Source organism: Enhydra lutris, unplaced genomic scaffold, assembly GCF_002288905.1.
Source record: "Enhydra lutris kenyoni isolate GAN:26980312 unplaced genomic scaffold, ASM228890v2 scaffoldscaffold88, whole genome shotgun sequence".
Lineage (NCBI taxonomy): Eukaryota > Metazoa > Chordata > Mammalia > Carnivora > Mustelidae > Enhydra > Enhydra lutris.
Genome location: NW_019154172.1, coordinates 349,875 through 365,168, shown reverse-complemented (window position 1 = coordinate 365,168; position 15,294 = coordinate 349,875). Strand labels below are relative to the sequence as shown.

General features: G+C 42.8%; 1 protein-coding gene across 1 annotated transcript; it reads left to right on the top strand.

Moving 5' to 3' along the window:
• Nucleotides 1–710: 710 nt before the first annotated feature.
• Nucleotides 711–1,037, top strand: LOC111161942 (proline-rich protein 9). Its single transcript, XM_022526012.1, has one exon. The coding sequence runs from the start codon at nucleotides 711–713 to the stop codon at nucleotides 1,035–1,037; it is 327 nt and encodes a 108-aa protein (XP_022381720.1).
• Nucleotides 1,038–15,294: the final 14,257 nt, after the last annotated feature.

The following is a 15,294-nucleotide window of genomic DNA, read 5'->3' as shown; positions in this document are numbered from 1 at the left end:
TGCTGAGGTCTGGTGAGGACCCAGCGGCCCAAATGGAGGGTGATTAACAGGCATCCCAAGCAGTGACTCAAACCATGGGCAATTTCAGAGGAAGCTCGTTATAGCAACTCCACAATTAGGACATCAGCCCACGTGGCAAGTCAGTACCTCAGGAGGCAGGACCAGGCACTGTATAAAAGTCCTTACTTTGCTGGACCCTGCAATCCCCGTCCTTTTTTGAGTCTTGTTGAAGACAGGTAAGTGGGGACATCTGTGCCCTCTCTCCCTTTCCCTTGCTTCTCTGCCTTCAGGAGGCTATTCTCTTTCTTTGCTAGACTGTACTTTCCATAGATTTTAAGTGGTTTACCATTTCTTGGGCTTCTCACACCATCCTGTGTATTCTGTTCAGTCTCTTGTACCTGATTGTAAAAAATATTAGCCAAATAGATGAGAATGGAAAAACGTGTAGTAGAACTGGGTGTCAGGTATGATTGGGCTCTGGGTATTTATACAAGAACTATGAGAATATTCCCACCTAGATCAGTGTCAGAAGGAGCTACAATAGAGATAGAAAAGAGAAAAGAATGAAAAACAGCAAATAAGTTCTTAGGGTTTATAATCATTCATTCCCCATTTCCTTCCATCAAACCATCATCTCTCAGTACCCATCCTGGTACTGCTAGTTAATTTCGAATCTTGTGTTTGTTGCAGGTTCTGTTACCTATCCTAGGATGTCCTTTAATGAGCAGCAGTGCAAGCAGCCATGTGTGCCTCCTCCATGTCTTCAAAAGACCCAAGAGCAGTGCCAGGCAAAGGCTGAGGAAGTGTGCCTCCCCCCATGCCAGGACCCCTGCCAGGAGAGTTGCCCAGTACAAATTCAGGAGGTATGTCTTCCTCAGTGCCAGGAGTTAAACCAAGAGAGTTGCCTACAGCAAAGCCAAGACCAATGCCCACCTCAGTGTGTGGAGCCATGCCAGGAGTTTTCTCAGACAAAATGTGTGGAAGTTTGTCCACAGAAAGTCCAGGAGAAGTGCTTACCCCCCGGCAAGGGAAAGTAGCATTTCATAATGCCTTCTGGGGTCAAGAAGAAGATGGCCAACAGATGAAAACCTAACCCAAGCCCCTGCTATAGTAACCTTCACCTATGGGTAACTCTGTGTGCACCTGCTCTTGCCTCCTGGCTTCTTCAGTATTCCAGGACTGGGTCTGTTGTCTCTGAAGACATTTCTCTCTGTATTTCATCAATCTCTGTGAATAAGTACTGTTCTCCGCAGTCTAGCCAAAGGTTTCAACTAGAGGAATAGTGCAGTTGTTCAGCTCCCCATGGGACATGAAATCATCCGGCCCTGAGTGTGTAACAGCCAAGGATGTTTTCATTCATCATTCAGAGCTTCAGCCTCTCACTTGAGCCTCAAAATAAGCTGACATTTAATGGACTTATCACTGATCACCACCACACCACCATGGATACTGAGAAGAGGTTGGTGGTGTTACAGAAATAAAAAATCAGGTCACTTTGTCTACGTATCCTAAAAAGGAACAGCAAATTCTTGGACATTGGAATGTTAGTTATGCTTTTTAAAATGAAACAAGTGTATAAATTATTTAATCCAAACAGCCAATAAGGAAAGATGAGATGGGATGCTTGGGGTCCTGTTTGATCTTTGTGTTTGATGGCTGGTCTGCTTTGGGCCCTGTAATTTCTTTACATTATATTTCTTTACATACATTCTTTAGAGATGTGATTTGTGTCTGTGTGGTGAAGGCTGGTCTGCTCTCCAGCTTCATTGCTTTCTTCACCCTGGTGAAGGTCAAATACAGAATAAAGCTGATTCCAAGGCTGATGTCTGACTTGATGTGTGCTCTTTCCTCCCCACTGCCCAACCACAGTTCATCCCTGTGATGATTATGTTTCCCTTTTCTTTTGGACAATCTGGAGTAGGAATGAAAAACAGACCTCATAGGTGCATAGAACAGCAATGTTGACAGAGGCCTCCTGGAAGATCACACGGATTATTCCACCCCCACTCACAGTGCATCATGGGCTTACCTATACACACATTTCCCACCTGGGAGAATCCATCAGGGCCTGGGACCTGCCCAGACTCAGAACTTCATATCCAGAATTCTTACCACTATGGCTTCTTTCCCCTCTGATCCTTGCTTTTAGAGGAAAGGGCTCAAATGGGAGGAGGAGAGTTATATGGAAAAAGGGGTCCCCAATGAATCCATGATATCTTACAAGCATAGTGTCCCTGTTAGAAGGAGGAACTAGGCATATTTTTGTAATAAATAGACTCAAGGGCCAAAATTGCCCTGCCATCCCTGACTTCAGGAAAGCCAGTCAACCTAGGTCACCTCCCTACCCTATATCACTCCACTTCCTCTCACTGAAAAGGTCCAGCAGGAGCAAGACTTACTTACATGAAAGAATACATAGCTGCTTCCTCAGTGGTACCCTGAGATCTGACCTGGACCCTTATGTTAAGGCCCGGCCTCCTAAGAGCTAAAGGGGACCCTCACTCACTCCCCTGGACTCCCCCTTCTGAATCAGCACATATGGGTATGCCCAGTAGAGAACAGCTTGACTGATGAGAGGGCCTTGAAGCACGGGAGTCACCCAAGCCTCTTAATGTTAGAGATATTTTAAGTCAAGAGAGGAGGGGGCAGGAGGCAACTTGGGGGAAGATTTCAAGCAGCAACATGAAACCTTAAGAACTCACTGACTCTGCAGGTGGCAAGCAGGAGCCCAGAACTCTATGCACATTCTCTGAGGGAATTCTGGTAGCAGTTCAAGGGGTCCATGTGTTGCCCCTTTATCTTTATTAGGAAACTGGTCTGGCCTCACAAAACATGTATGTGGTGAAGTCAAGATTCTAACTAGAGTCCCTCTTGACCCCAGAACAGAGCTCTTACTTGCATGAGGAAGACCTATGGCACTCAGGGAAGATTTCCTGAGCTCTCTTCACATTCATTCATTCATACACCTACCAAGTGCCAGGTGCTGTGCCAGATGCTGGACAGACAGTGGTGAGCAGGCAGGCAGCAACCCTATGCAGAGCTCTAGAGCTTCTTTCCACAGGCCACATGTGCCTAGGGGCCCTCTCCAAAAGCTGGACATCCCAAGTCCTTGAACATCTCCAGGTGCCTGAATCACAGTTCTTTTGCTTCCCTGCTTAGTTGGAATAAGTTTCTGACTTTGGAATAAGCTTATGCTTCCCCCAGGGCAGCAACCTGCAAAAAGGCTCCAGAGAGCCCTCTTAGCAGTAGAGCTTTTAACCGGGCTGACCGAGGTTCACAACACTTCTCCAGCCTGGCTCAAGCCCAAGGAATTTCTTTGTTCTCCAGCACTAAAGGCGTGCACAGATTGGAGTCCAAGATGGGACACTCAGACGCTGAGCAGAACTGCAAGGCTGTCAAGCAGAGAGAGTCTAACAACATCAGAGAAAGGACAGCCTGCTGATTATAAGGGAAGCCTCAGGAGATAGGAAAGAGACACACCTACAGATTATAGATGACGGAACAGACGTCAAGGAGCTAGAAGGCCTTCATAAAACTCTGCCATGAGGACCACCACAGCTCCCTCGTACTCACAGAGCTCTGACCCAGGCCCTGCCCACCCTGTTGCTCAGGAGATCAGGGCCCTAATGACATGGGCCTAGGACATGGGACAGTTAAGACCCCAGTGTTTATACTAAGCGTTTCAGAAAGAAGGATAGGGACATTACCAAGGGGAGTCTGGATTTAGAAGTTCTAGCTGACAATCCCTAGGATAAAAACAAAACTGGAGCCCATAGTTTGAATATACTCCTAGACCAAATACCCATAGCTGCATAACTGAAATTTACAATTATCCTGATTTCTCCAAAATGTGGACTTTGACCATAAGTGAAGTTAAGTTTCCTCTAGTCAGCATGACCTCACAGCTTCCTGAACCTATTGGCTACAAACAAGGAAGTTTATGCAACACTGTTCCCCTAAAAGGAATATAGGCACCTAGTGGTTAATCATCAGTAAAGATCAATGTACTCGAGTTTTATCAACTGAGCTGTAACCCTCATTCTGTGAGCTTCTTGCCACTTTCAGTTTGAAATCTTCCAGTTCTGTGAACTATTCTCTTGTTCCTTTCTCTTAACTTGATTTGATCTCAGTTTTAACTCAGTTAACTCAATATGTGACAAGAGTGGATTGCTGGGCTCCATGTGTCAAGAAGAAATGTGTCAAGAAAACACCAGTAGACATGTATGGAGAACCCACTCTGTGCAAGGCACCCACACCAGCTCTGGAGACCCAGGTGGAAGGCCAAGTTGATAGCACAATGGCCTGAAGACTTTCATAATAGAAACTGTTGAAATATATTTAGACTAGGAAAGAATATACCCAAGGGAGCAGGATAGCTCTTCTCAATATTTTAAGTGCTTTTGTGAAGGAGGGATTGGATTTCTGTGAGGTTCCCAAGGACACAGTTGGGACTGATAGATAGAAGTTACTGATTTGGTTCAGTTTAAGAACTTTCTTTTTTTTTTTTTTTCATAGATAAAACTTTTATTTTTAACTCGTTCCCACTATTCTGTTTCATTTTTTTATACAGATAATTTTTTTCCTTTTTTTAATTTTTTTAAATTTTATTTTTTATAAACATATAATATATTTTTATCCCCAGGGGTACAGGACTGTGAATCGCCAGGTTTACACACTTCACAGCCCTCACCATAGCACATACCCTCCCCAATGTCCACAATCCCACCCAGTTTAAGAACTTTCTTATGATGAGGTCTGTTTTGCTGGTGACAGGAGCTTCCCTTGGATGTGCCACATTCCCATGAAATGGAGGAATACAAGGAGGGAGTGATAGGAAATGTAAATGCTAAGCCCCCTTCCAACCTGTCTGGCACTAGGACTCAACTAGTTCATCGAGGTCTCCTTGGCAAAATTGGGACCCAGGGGCAGAGGAGCCTAACAGGACAACAAGACTCAAAAGGCCAGACCCTGAGAAAATTACTCTGGTCTCTAGAACATTGCTGGGAGGCCCTAGGGACCAGCACAATGTGTTCCATGGCTTGAGACTAAAGGAAAGGAGGAGGTAAGAGATGGGAATTGGCTCCCCCAAATTTAGGTATTTTCTTAATATATTTTTGGAGCCCAAATACTTCATCCCTGAGTGGTACCTTACAGTAAGTAACTCCTCACCAGCTTCCAAATCCAATCTTCCCAGTCCAGATTTAGAACACGTCTCTTCCCTATATTCCTTGCTTCTTTGCCTTCTGGGCCTCTTTTCTCTCCCGGGCCAGAGTGGTCCATCTGTTCCATGTATATGTGCACCTGTTAACCTATCACAGCCTCCTTTCCACCTGCACCTGCCTCCCTCCCACTCACCCAGGATTCTCCCTCTACTGTGTCAGTCAGCCCATGGGTTTCAAACCCATGTCATGTCAAAAGAGCCAGAAGGTACACCTACACAAGTTCTGAGGGGTTGGTTTCTCCCTTCCAGTTACCTTGTGTGTAACTACCTGTATCTCCTGTTGACATAAGAGCCCTAGATGACAGCCCTTGGGCCTTGCTGTACTCTTTGCCTGTCTTCATGGGGTCAACTACACTGAGGTCTTAGGCACTCTCAGAGTCAGCCAACCAGCATGCCTTCTGAGACAGAGAGGAAAGAGGCTTCTTTTATTGATAGGGAGACCAAATATCCTGGTTTGCCTGGGACTGAGGGGGGTATCCAGCATGCAGGACGTTTAATGTTAAAATTGGGCTTGTCCCAGGAAAATCAAGACAAGTCGGTCACCCTGACTCTGTACCTACATGTATAGGACGTGATGTTTGGTGCTATGGGAACACAGAAGGAAAGCCTGTGAGACTGTCTATGGTGGAGGAATTTGCAACCCAAGGTCAGAATGGGCAGAACTTTCTGAAAAACTGAGTACTTAGAAGGCTTAATGATCACTGCCTGCCCTCCTCCACAACCCCATTCTGGTTGTGCATATGTAGATGTGTTGGGTGAGGGACACTAGATCAACAGGCAGGTCCTCAGGCTAGCCCTGTATAAGCACAAACTGTCTGGTCCTCAGTCAGAGAAGTAGTATAGTGGGGGATATCCCCATGTCCTCCCACTCTAACCCCACTGCCATCATTAACCTCAAGATGTCTCGACCAAAGGGCAGCATGACTGGAACTTACCCATTCCTGCTTTTTATTCTCTCCCATGGACATTTGCCTCTCACCTAGAGGTGGCTGGAAGAAGAAGGGGCAGGCTGGCAGGGCTCTGCATCTCCCATACTTCCAACCAGTCTTGCACCAACCAGCCCTCCTTTAAAAGCCCTGGGGACTGTTTTTCTCTTTCCAACAGCACCATCTACTGGCCACAGAAACACTGGGCCTTCTGTGGGCCACACCTAGCCCCACCAGATGTCAGAGATGGCCCCACAAGGGGCTGGCCAATGCTAGGTGTTGGTGGAGACAAGAGCAGAGATGTAGCATCTAATAGAATAGGAGGAAAGCTTAATGAGCAAGACAGAGTTAAATAATGTATGGGGTGGGGGAAACAGGCATGAGGGTTTGGGACATAAGCTCAGGGATCAGACTATGGGGATTAAAACCTAGACTCATCACTTATGTTCTTTCCTTAAAAAAAAAACTTACTGAGAGCCTTGTCAGTACCAAGCACTGTTACTGTTGTAAGCGCTGAAGATACAGCAATGAACTAGATGCTTAGAGTGCCAGCCACCCAGAGCCTTGAACAGGAAGAGACAGACAAAAAGTACCTAAGCAAAGTCATAAATAAGAAAATGTAGAAAATAGGGGTGCCTGGGTGGCTCAGTTGTTTAAGCGACTGCCTTCGGCTCGGGTCATGATCCCAGGGTCCTGGGATCAAGCCCCTCATCAGGCTCTCTGCTCAGTGGAGAGCCTGCTTCTCCCTCTCCCTCTGTCTGCCGCTCTGCTTACTTACTTGTGTTCTCTCTAACTCTCTGTCAAATAAATAAATAAAATCTAAAAAAAAAAAGGAAAAAAGAAAATGTAGAAAATAAAACAGGGTGACCAGAAACTCTGGTGAGGAGAGGTGCACTTTAATTGGGAAAAGCCACTCTGAACAGGTGACATCTGAGTGTAAACATGAAGGACCCAGAGGAGCCAGCCATGTAGGGACTGGGGGTCAGGGACAAATATTAGTAGAGTAATAAGCAACTACAAGGAAATGCCATAGGCAGTGGCCTGTGGAATATCACTCCAGACACACTACGTTTGAAGATGGACACTGACCAACTTTTAGTCCATTCAAATGAATGTGAGCAGAAGGGCAAGGCCTATGGGCACCATGTTGTGTAGGTGGTGACTAAAGAATGAGAGCATTTCATCCAGAGATGAGAAAGATTTACAAGATATGTGGCAGCTGCCTTTTGATCTTTCCAATGTGATCCAGTGGGAAGAACATGTATCCATGAGTTTAGGATACAGAAAGACGGGTCATACCAGGAATCAAATGACCCAGCAGTGAAATGGGCTGCTTGTACAGTAGTGAGTTCCCCATCACTGACAATATGCAAGAAGAGGCCAAATGACTAGCCAAGGTAAATAGGAAGTTTGGACTAGATTTTTTCTAAAGTCTTGTTTCAACACATAATTGAACAAACCTTTTCCAAATTTTTAAAGAGAAAACAGTTTTATTTAGGCCCTGATTAGGACAGCTGCCCAGGATACAAAATCTTAATAGAGTCCTCCACTGGGTGTGGTGCATAAACAATGAATCTTGGAATAATGAAAAAATTAAATTAAATTAAAAAAAAAAAGAAGAGTGCTCTAGGGAAGGAACAGTTGGTGTAAGGTTATATAAGCTTTGAGTAAGGGATAGGTGGGGCAAAGTAAGGAGAGATAAGTAGGTGGCTCTGAGATCAGGCTCACAGAAATCCCAAAAATGAGGAGGTGTAAGGAAACCAGAGATAAGAGAACAAACCAGACCATCCTGTCCTAGGTGTCAGAGGTAGGGTCTTGTAATAACAGCTGCTTGTGACCAACAAAGAATTACCAACACTAAAAAGGATGTAAGTCATTAAAGGTATTGTCACTAATCCTTTCACAGTGATGCTAACAGTAGAAATGCCAAAGGGATTTAAGTCCCCTGGCTAGCTTTCAATAAAAGACCAACCCCTAAAAGCTCTCAATGGCAATCCACTGAGAGCTTTTAGGGACCCCTCTACCACCTGAGAGCTTTTTCTGAATCTTTGCTTAATAAAACTCTAATCGCTTTACTCTCCTTTGTCCGCAAGTTTCATTCCTCCACTCCATAAAGACAAGAACCTCGCTCTCCCGCTTCAGTATTTTTGCATGGTTACAAATTGTCATGAGAGAGGACATTCCAGGAGGCTACAAACTTTATATTATGTTTTTAGTATGTGCAAGACCATGGCTTTAATCTGATGGGAACCAGGGAGGTTTTTTTGTTTTCTTATCTTTTTTTGGAATGGTTCTTGTTGATTATTATTTTTTTTTTTTAATAATGAGGATGTACAATGTGTGATTGGGGCAGAAACAGAGCCTGTGCTTTGAGGTTTTGCCAAGTCCTTTTGACCTTGGTAAACATGAAAATATAGCTTCTCTGGAGGCCCAAGAATAAGGTCCACGAATGTTGAAAGTTGAAAATTTCCTTTATCATTTCTAAGTCCTCTCTACTCTTGCACTTGAATCATTTATAGGTTGCTCTGAATATAGTGAAAACAGCTTTTGGCAGCCAGCCACTGAAGCGACATAGGTCCCAGAGTCCTAGGACCAAGACATCAGGTCAGAAAAGTGAGTGTCAGATACAGAGCAAGCTTTTAGTCAAACCCAGGGCAGACCCTGGTGAAGATAAGTGGAAAGTCTTCATCTTCCCTCTCTTGCTTGCTCCCTGCCCCCTTTCCCTGTCACAGCACTGGAAATGGGAACTTCTTCCCCTACAGTGGTCTGAGGAAAAAGTAGTCCAAACTGATGTAGGAAAGATAATTTTAGAGTTCAAAGATGACAGCCAAGAAAGAATTCTTGAGATGTCTTTGGTGGAAAAGGTGATTTTATTAAAGCACAGGGGCAGGACACATGGGCAGAAAGAGCTGCACTGGGGTCACAAGGATTGGCCTATTATATACTTTCAAGTCGGGAAGGGGTTAAAGGTAGCTTAAGTCTCTGAAGAATTTCAGAAGCAAGGTTTCCAGGACCTTGAGGGGGCTAGCTATTATTGGGAAAAGGTCATTTATTACCATCAAATAAAACCATAGTCATGAGACCCTTCAGATGTATATCAGTGGCCCATATGCTTAGGGGATGATTGCCAACAAGTATCTTGGGGGAGGTTTAGAGATAAAGGAAGTTTCCAAAGGAATTTTTATACATTAAAGTAGACTTACAGGATCCTAGGTCTGGGGGTGGGGGAGAGGTTCTGGCTAGGATTGCCTTTTGCCCTTAGCAAAGTATTAACATTGAAGCAGTTGAGTCCCTTAGAGGAATGTCACTCTGCTTATTTTAAGGACTTGACAGTGGGCTCTAGGTAGTAAGGAAATTTAATAATTTTTCTTCTGCTTTTGTTTCCCACATCAAGTGGTGGAGAGGAAATAGACACACAAAATACATTAGGATGAACACTGTGAAGTTGCCTTTATGGAGGTCAAAAACTGTTGAATATTGACAATTTCATGGTTCAACATAAAGCATACTCTTTTTTATATCATTTATATAACCTACAGAAACTGGAAAAACAAGCCTGTGTTGTAGGGGTCAGGATAATAGTCATACTTGAATCGAGGGCAGGATGATAGTAACTAGAAGTCAGCAGGGAGGAGGTTTGTGTGTTTCTGCTAATATTTTGTTTCTTAATCTGGGGGCTGCTAATCTGATTGTGCTATCTGTGAAAATTTGAGCTATGCACTGAAAATATTTTTACTTTTCTGAATGTATACTTTAATAAAAAGATTAAGTCCTAAGTTCATCATATAATACATATAGATATGTACTATTATTCTAATGTATAAATTATAAGCAAACACAAAATGAGACAATCTTAAGGAATGAGAAAAAGATAAACACAGAAAAACATCCAAATATTTTGTTCCTGGTCCCAGTGGATGGTTTTATGCCCCCTCAGTGGATGAGCAGCTCCCTCTGGAGACTTTGTAGTGAAGTTCTGGATTACTTAGCAGCACCATGACCCTGGGTAAATGTCCTGGTCTCAGTTTCTGCATCTGTGAAATTGAAATGCTGAACACCTACACACCCTTCTTCTACATGGCTATTCTCAGGATCAAATGAGATATTTGTGAAAGCACATTGTAAATGTTAAAATATGAGGGATTATTGATTATTACTGATATTGTAATTTATAATAAGAAATATTGGTCTTCAATGTCTCTTACATGGAACTCTTAAAACCCATGGCACTTCCTGAGTAAGAAAGATTATAAAGATTTTTTTGTGTGTTAATGACATGTGACTTTTGGACTACACCTAAGAATGGGGCTGGTTGCCAGAGGAATCAAACCTGTAATTAGACTGTTGGAACTTTCAATCCTACCCCTCTGAGCTCCAGGAAGAGGAGTAGGGCTAAAAGCTGAATCACCATGGCCAATGATTGGCTCAATATAATGAGGCTTCTGTGAAAATTTAAAAGTATAGAGTTCAGAAAGTACCTGGGTTGGTGAGCTTGTATGTAGGGAGAGTACCATCTGGACAGGGCATGAAGCCTCCCAGCTCCCTATGCATCCCTTCCCTCTGGCTGTTTCTGAGTTTCATCCTTTTATAATAAGCCAGTAATCTAGTAACTACAATGCTTCTCTGACTCTGTAAGCCACCCTCCCAAATTAATCAAACCAAAGGAAGTGATTATGGGAACTTCTGATTTATGACTGGTCAGAAGTACAGGTGACAATCTGGACTAGCTGCTGGCATCTGGGGGGGATGAGGGGAGGGGGACACAGCAGTCCTGGGGGACTGAGCCCTTAACCATCGAAATCTGATGCGATCACCTCCAGGTAGATGGTGTCAGAATTGAGCTGAATCCTTAGGACACCCAGCTGCTGTGTGAGAATTGCTTGTTAGTGTCAGAGAACTTCCACCACATTGGAATTGGGATCCAGAATCACCCTTTAATTGCAATTAGTACAGAGTTAGGATTAGCAGAATCACTATTAACATAGTGATACATGCTAATCAGGGGAGCAATCTGACAAAATAATTTTGAATTCTGTTAGATGTAGCTCAAGATTTCTGGAAGAGCTTTCCTCAATCACTAGAACTGGTGAAACTACCTGCCAGGAAAGTTGGGGTCATTTCTATACCAAATAGAGAGTAGAGGTGATAGGTAGGTAGGTAGATAGGTAGATAGATAGATAGATAGACAGAAAATTGTAATACTGGCAAATAATATGTGGCAGATATTTTCTAAGGACTTAATGTACATTAACTACTATAATCCTTATAAAGAGCAAAAGAAAGAGATCATCTTATTATCACTATTTTATAGATAAGAAACTAAGGCTCAGAGAAGTTAAGTGAATTACTCAGGGTCTCACAGATAATAACTGAGAAGGCAGAGCTTCAAATCCAGGTTGCCTAGTTCCAGAGTTTGTATTATACTTAAAATAGATGTCTTCCTTATTACTTTCCAAAGCTGATGTTAACATTTATAATCTCTTCCCATTCAGTAAAGCTCAGTCTGATATCAAATAAACTTCTTTCATTAATCTATTATTCAACAAATATTTTTTGACACCAACTACATGCCAGACACTATACTTTGTTTTGGATATGTTAGACACTGATGGGTCCCAGGCCTTATAACAATAAGATTACCTTCATGTGGGGGCATCACAGCCAGGGTTAATATATACATGCATATGTACATACTTGTTTATACAAATAAGCTTGCACCTACTTGTGTCTCACTACACCTCAAACAACGTGTATATCATGTTTGATTTTATTCAATATGCAGTGAGAATGTAACCAAACCAACATGAATTCGTTCCCTGGTGAGTCACAGAAACTGCACCAGGCAAGTTGTTACATAAAGAAAACTTCATTTGCAGCAAATAAGGAGATCACAGGAAATGGCTTCCAAAACACTGACTCCCCAAGAAAGGGTGAGTGGGTTCCTTCTGTTTAGGGTTAGGATGAATATTTAGATAGGAAAGCCTTGCCATTGTGCATAGAGGTGAGCAAAAGGTCACATATGTGGCTTAAGAAAACATGTCTTTACACATGTCATATGTTTTGTAAATGAGGCTGGAACTCCTCCTTGGACAGAGGTTTTAGTATTAATGAAATAAAGGTAATGTTAGGTCATTCCAGAGGTCACTCCGTGGTCCATCAGTGCAGGCATGAGTTGGGCATTTAACTCAAAAGGTCTGGGTGGTCGGGGCCAGCAGGAAGTTTTGTCAGGGCAGTCACCATCATCTGAGGTGTGTTTTTGGATTTCATTTGCCTGAGTTGAGGTAAACTGGGAAGAAGAGTTTAAGGAAAAATGGAAGAGAAAGTTTAGTGAGTATAAGGAGGTGGGTGAATGGTGTCAGATCTTGGGGTCCAGATTGTGACAGGAAGACCCTGAAGGGTTTTAAGCAGAGAAGTGACAGTTGATTTGATTCAAGACCTTGAAAGATGATTCAATCCGCAAAGTAGATAAAGAGAGATGACAGGGAATGCATGAAAGGACATGTAATTATGAGTAAAGATTATGGATGGCGGCAGTGGAGAGAGAGAAGAGGATGGGTCTGAGAAGTGTTTTGCAGGAGAAGTTAACAGGTGGATTCAATTTTGGCATGAAGGAGCAGGAAAAATGCAGAAGTGCTCTCATGTTTCTGCCTTGAGTCATTGTTAGGGCATTTACAGAGAGGTGAAGAGTAGGAAATATTTGAATATACAAGTCTCAACCTCAGAGATATTTATGTTAGATATATAAATTTGAGAGCCATCATCACATAGAAGGTTTTTGAAGGCATGAGAGTGGCTGAGATCACCCAAGGAGAAGAGCAGGGGACACTCCAGGGTCTCAAGTTTGGACAGCAGAGGAGAAGCCTGCACAGCCAGCCAGGTGATAAGGAGAAAACAGTGAAGGTGAGTGGGGTCTCAGGAGAAGAAAGGAGTCTTAGAAAGCAAGGAGAATCAGTTGACATTACAGAGGTCACTGGTACCTGTGACAAGAGTGGCAGAACAGAAGCCAGAATAGAATGGGTGGCAGGGGTCTAAGGAATAAAAGAAGGTGCTGAGGCAAGGATGGTCAGTGTGGACAGTTCTTTCAAGGTGCTTGGCTATGATTGTGAACAGAGAAAGGAGGAGGTAGCTGGAGGGAACATAGAAGTCAAAGACATTTGAGCCATTTGGTTTTTCTTAGGATAACTGACACTAAAAAATGATCCAGGAGAGGAGGAGAAGACTGAGGATATAGAAGAAGGGGGAAACTGAAGACTGAGACTGAAGACTACAAAGAGACACCTGACAGACTCACTGTTTAGGTCTCAGCTCATCCTAATTCTTAAGAAAGTTCCTACATGCCTCTCAGCTATAGACATACACAGACACAGACACACACACACACACACGTGCACACACATGCCACCATCATCATTATTACAATCAACATTCTTTTTTCTACGTATTGAATATTTTGTTTTCTTCTTAGCACTTACCTAAAATAATGATAATATTGATATATTTTTTTTCTATCCCTCCACTCACCTGCCCTCTGTCAACCACCATTTGGTCTCTGTATTTAAGAGTCTGGTTTTTGTTTGTCTCCTTTTTGCTTGTTCATTTGTTTTATTTCTCAAATTCCACATAGAGTCAAATCATATAGTGTTTATCTTTCTCTGACTTATTTCATTTAGCATTATACTCTCTCACTCCATCCATGTTGTTGCAAATGGCAAAATTTCACTCTTTTTTTGGCTGAGTTATAGTTCATTGAATACATTTACCATATCTTCTTCACCCTTTCATCTGTGGATGCATGCTTGGGTGGCTTCCATTTTTTTGGCCACCATAAATAATGTTACAATACCATAGTGGTGCATATGTCTTTTTGAATTAGTGTTTTTGTTTTCTTTATTAGTACCTGGTAGTGGAATTAGTGGATTATAGGGTAGTTTTATTTTAAAATTTTTAGTGCCATTCTCCACAATGACTGCATCAATTTACATTCCTACCAACAGTGCATAAGGATTCCTTTTTCTCCCACATCCTTGCCAACTCTTGTTGTTTCTTGTTTTTTTTTTTTTTTATTCTAGCCATTCTGACATGAGTGGGGTAATATCTCATTGTGGTTCTGATTTACATTTCCCTGATGATTAGTCATGTTGAGGATCTTTTCATGTGTCTGTTGGCCAGATAATAATTTTTTGTTTGGATGTTTATTGTGATTTTTCCCACTTCAATATGAGCTCCAAGAGGGCATGGATGTGTCAGTATTTTTCATGACTATATTCATGCCATCAGAGTAGTAGCAAGTACACAGTATTAATAAGTATGTGTGAACAGAAGGGCTCATGTGGAGAAAGGAGGAGGAGCACCTACTGCTCTGTTGTAACAGGAGGGAAGATGAGGAAGACAGGCAAAAAGGCAGGTAGTCTGGCTGATTTGGTGATGAGCAGACAAGAGGGTTCCCAGCTGAAGGCTTATGTTTTTTTAAAGAAGCCCACTTTGTGGTTCACAGTCATGGGCTGAGAATAAAGGCAAAGGGGTGTGGGAAATAGAAAATATGAAAGACTCAACCAGTAAGCAGTACCTGGAAGCCATTACTGCTCCAAACCATTGGAAGTTGTCAAAATATATTAGACTTTACATATATTCTTCCCTCTGCTGGGAATGGCCTTTTCTCCATTTATCTGCCAGGCAAACACCCAAGTCTTGCCTGAGTATCACATCCTATATGGGGCTTTCCAGCAGAGCCTCTTCTCCTGACAGTAGGTGACTATCTTGAGTCTTCATTTACACCTACTCACACAAAAAGCCATCCCTTGGAGGTGACACCACTGGATGCAATAGTTTGTAGGCATGGTAGTCTTCTCCACTCAGCTGCAAGGCCCCAGAAAACAGAGCTTATCATTTTCTTCCCTTCATCCCAAAGTTCTTCTTGAGGACTGGCACACAGTGATCTTAAATACAGGATATCCAGAGTCAGTTGGATTGGTTTGTTGTTCAAAGAAAATCTCATACCAGAGCTACCCTGAGATATAAGAGGCTTTAATGAAAGATGTGTGGCTGTGGATATCGGGTGTGGACAGGCTAATGGGCAGAAGCATGGTTGAGTAGCCGCTTCCCAAACCCAGGGAGAAGCCAACACTGAAGCCTGGGCTCCATTTATAG

Coding starts and splice junctions, on each gene's coding strand:
- LOC111161942 (XM_022526012.1), top strand. CDS start 711: ATGTCCTTTAATGAGCAGCAGTGCAAGCAGCCATGTGTGCCTCCTCCA.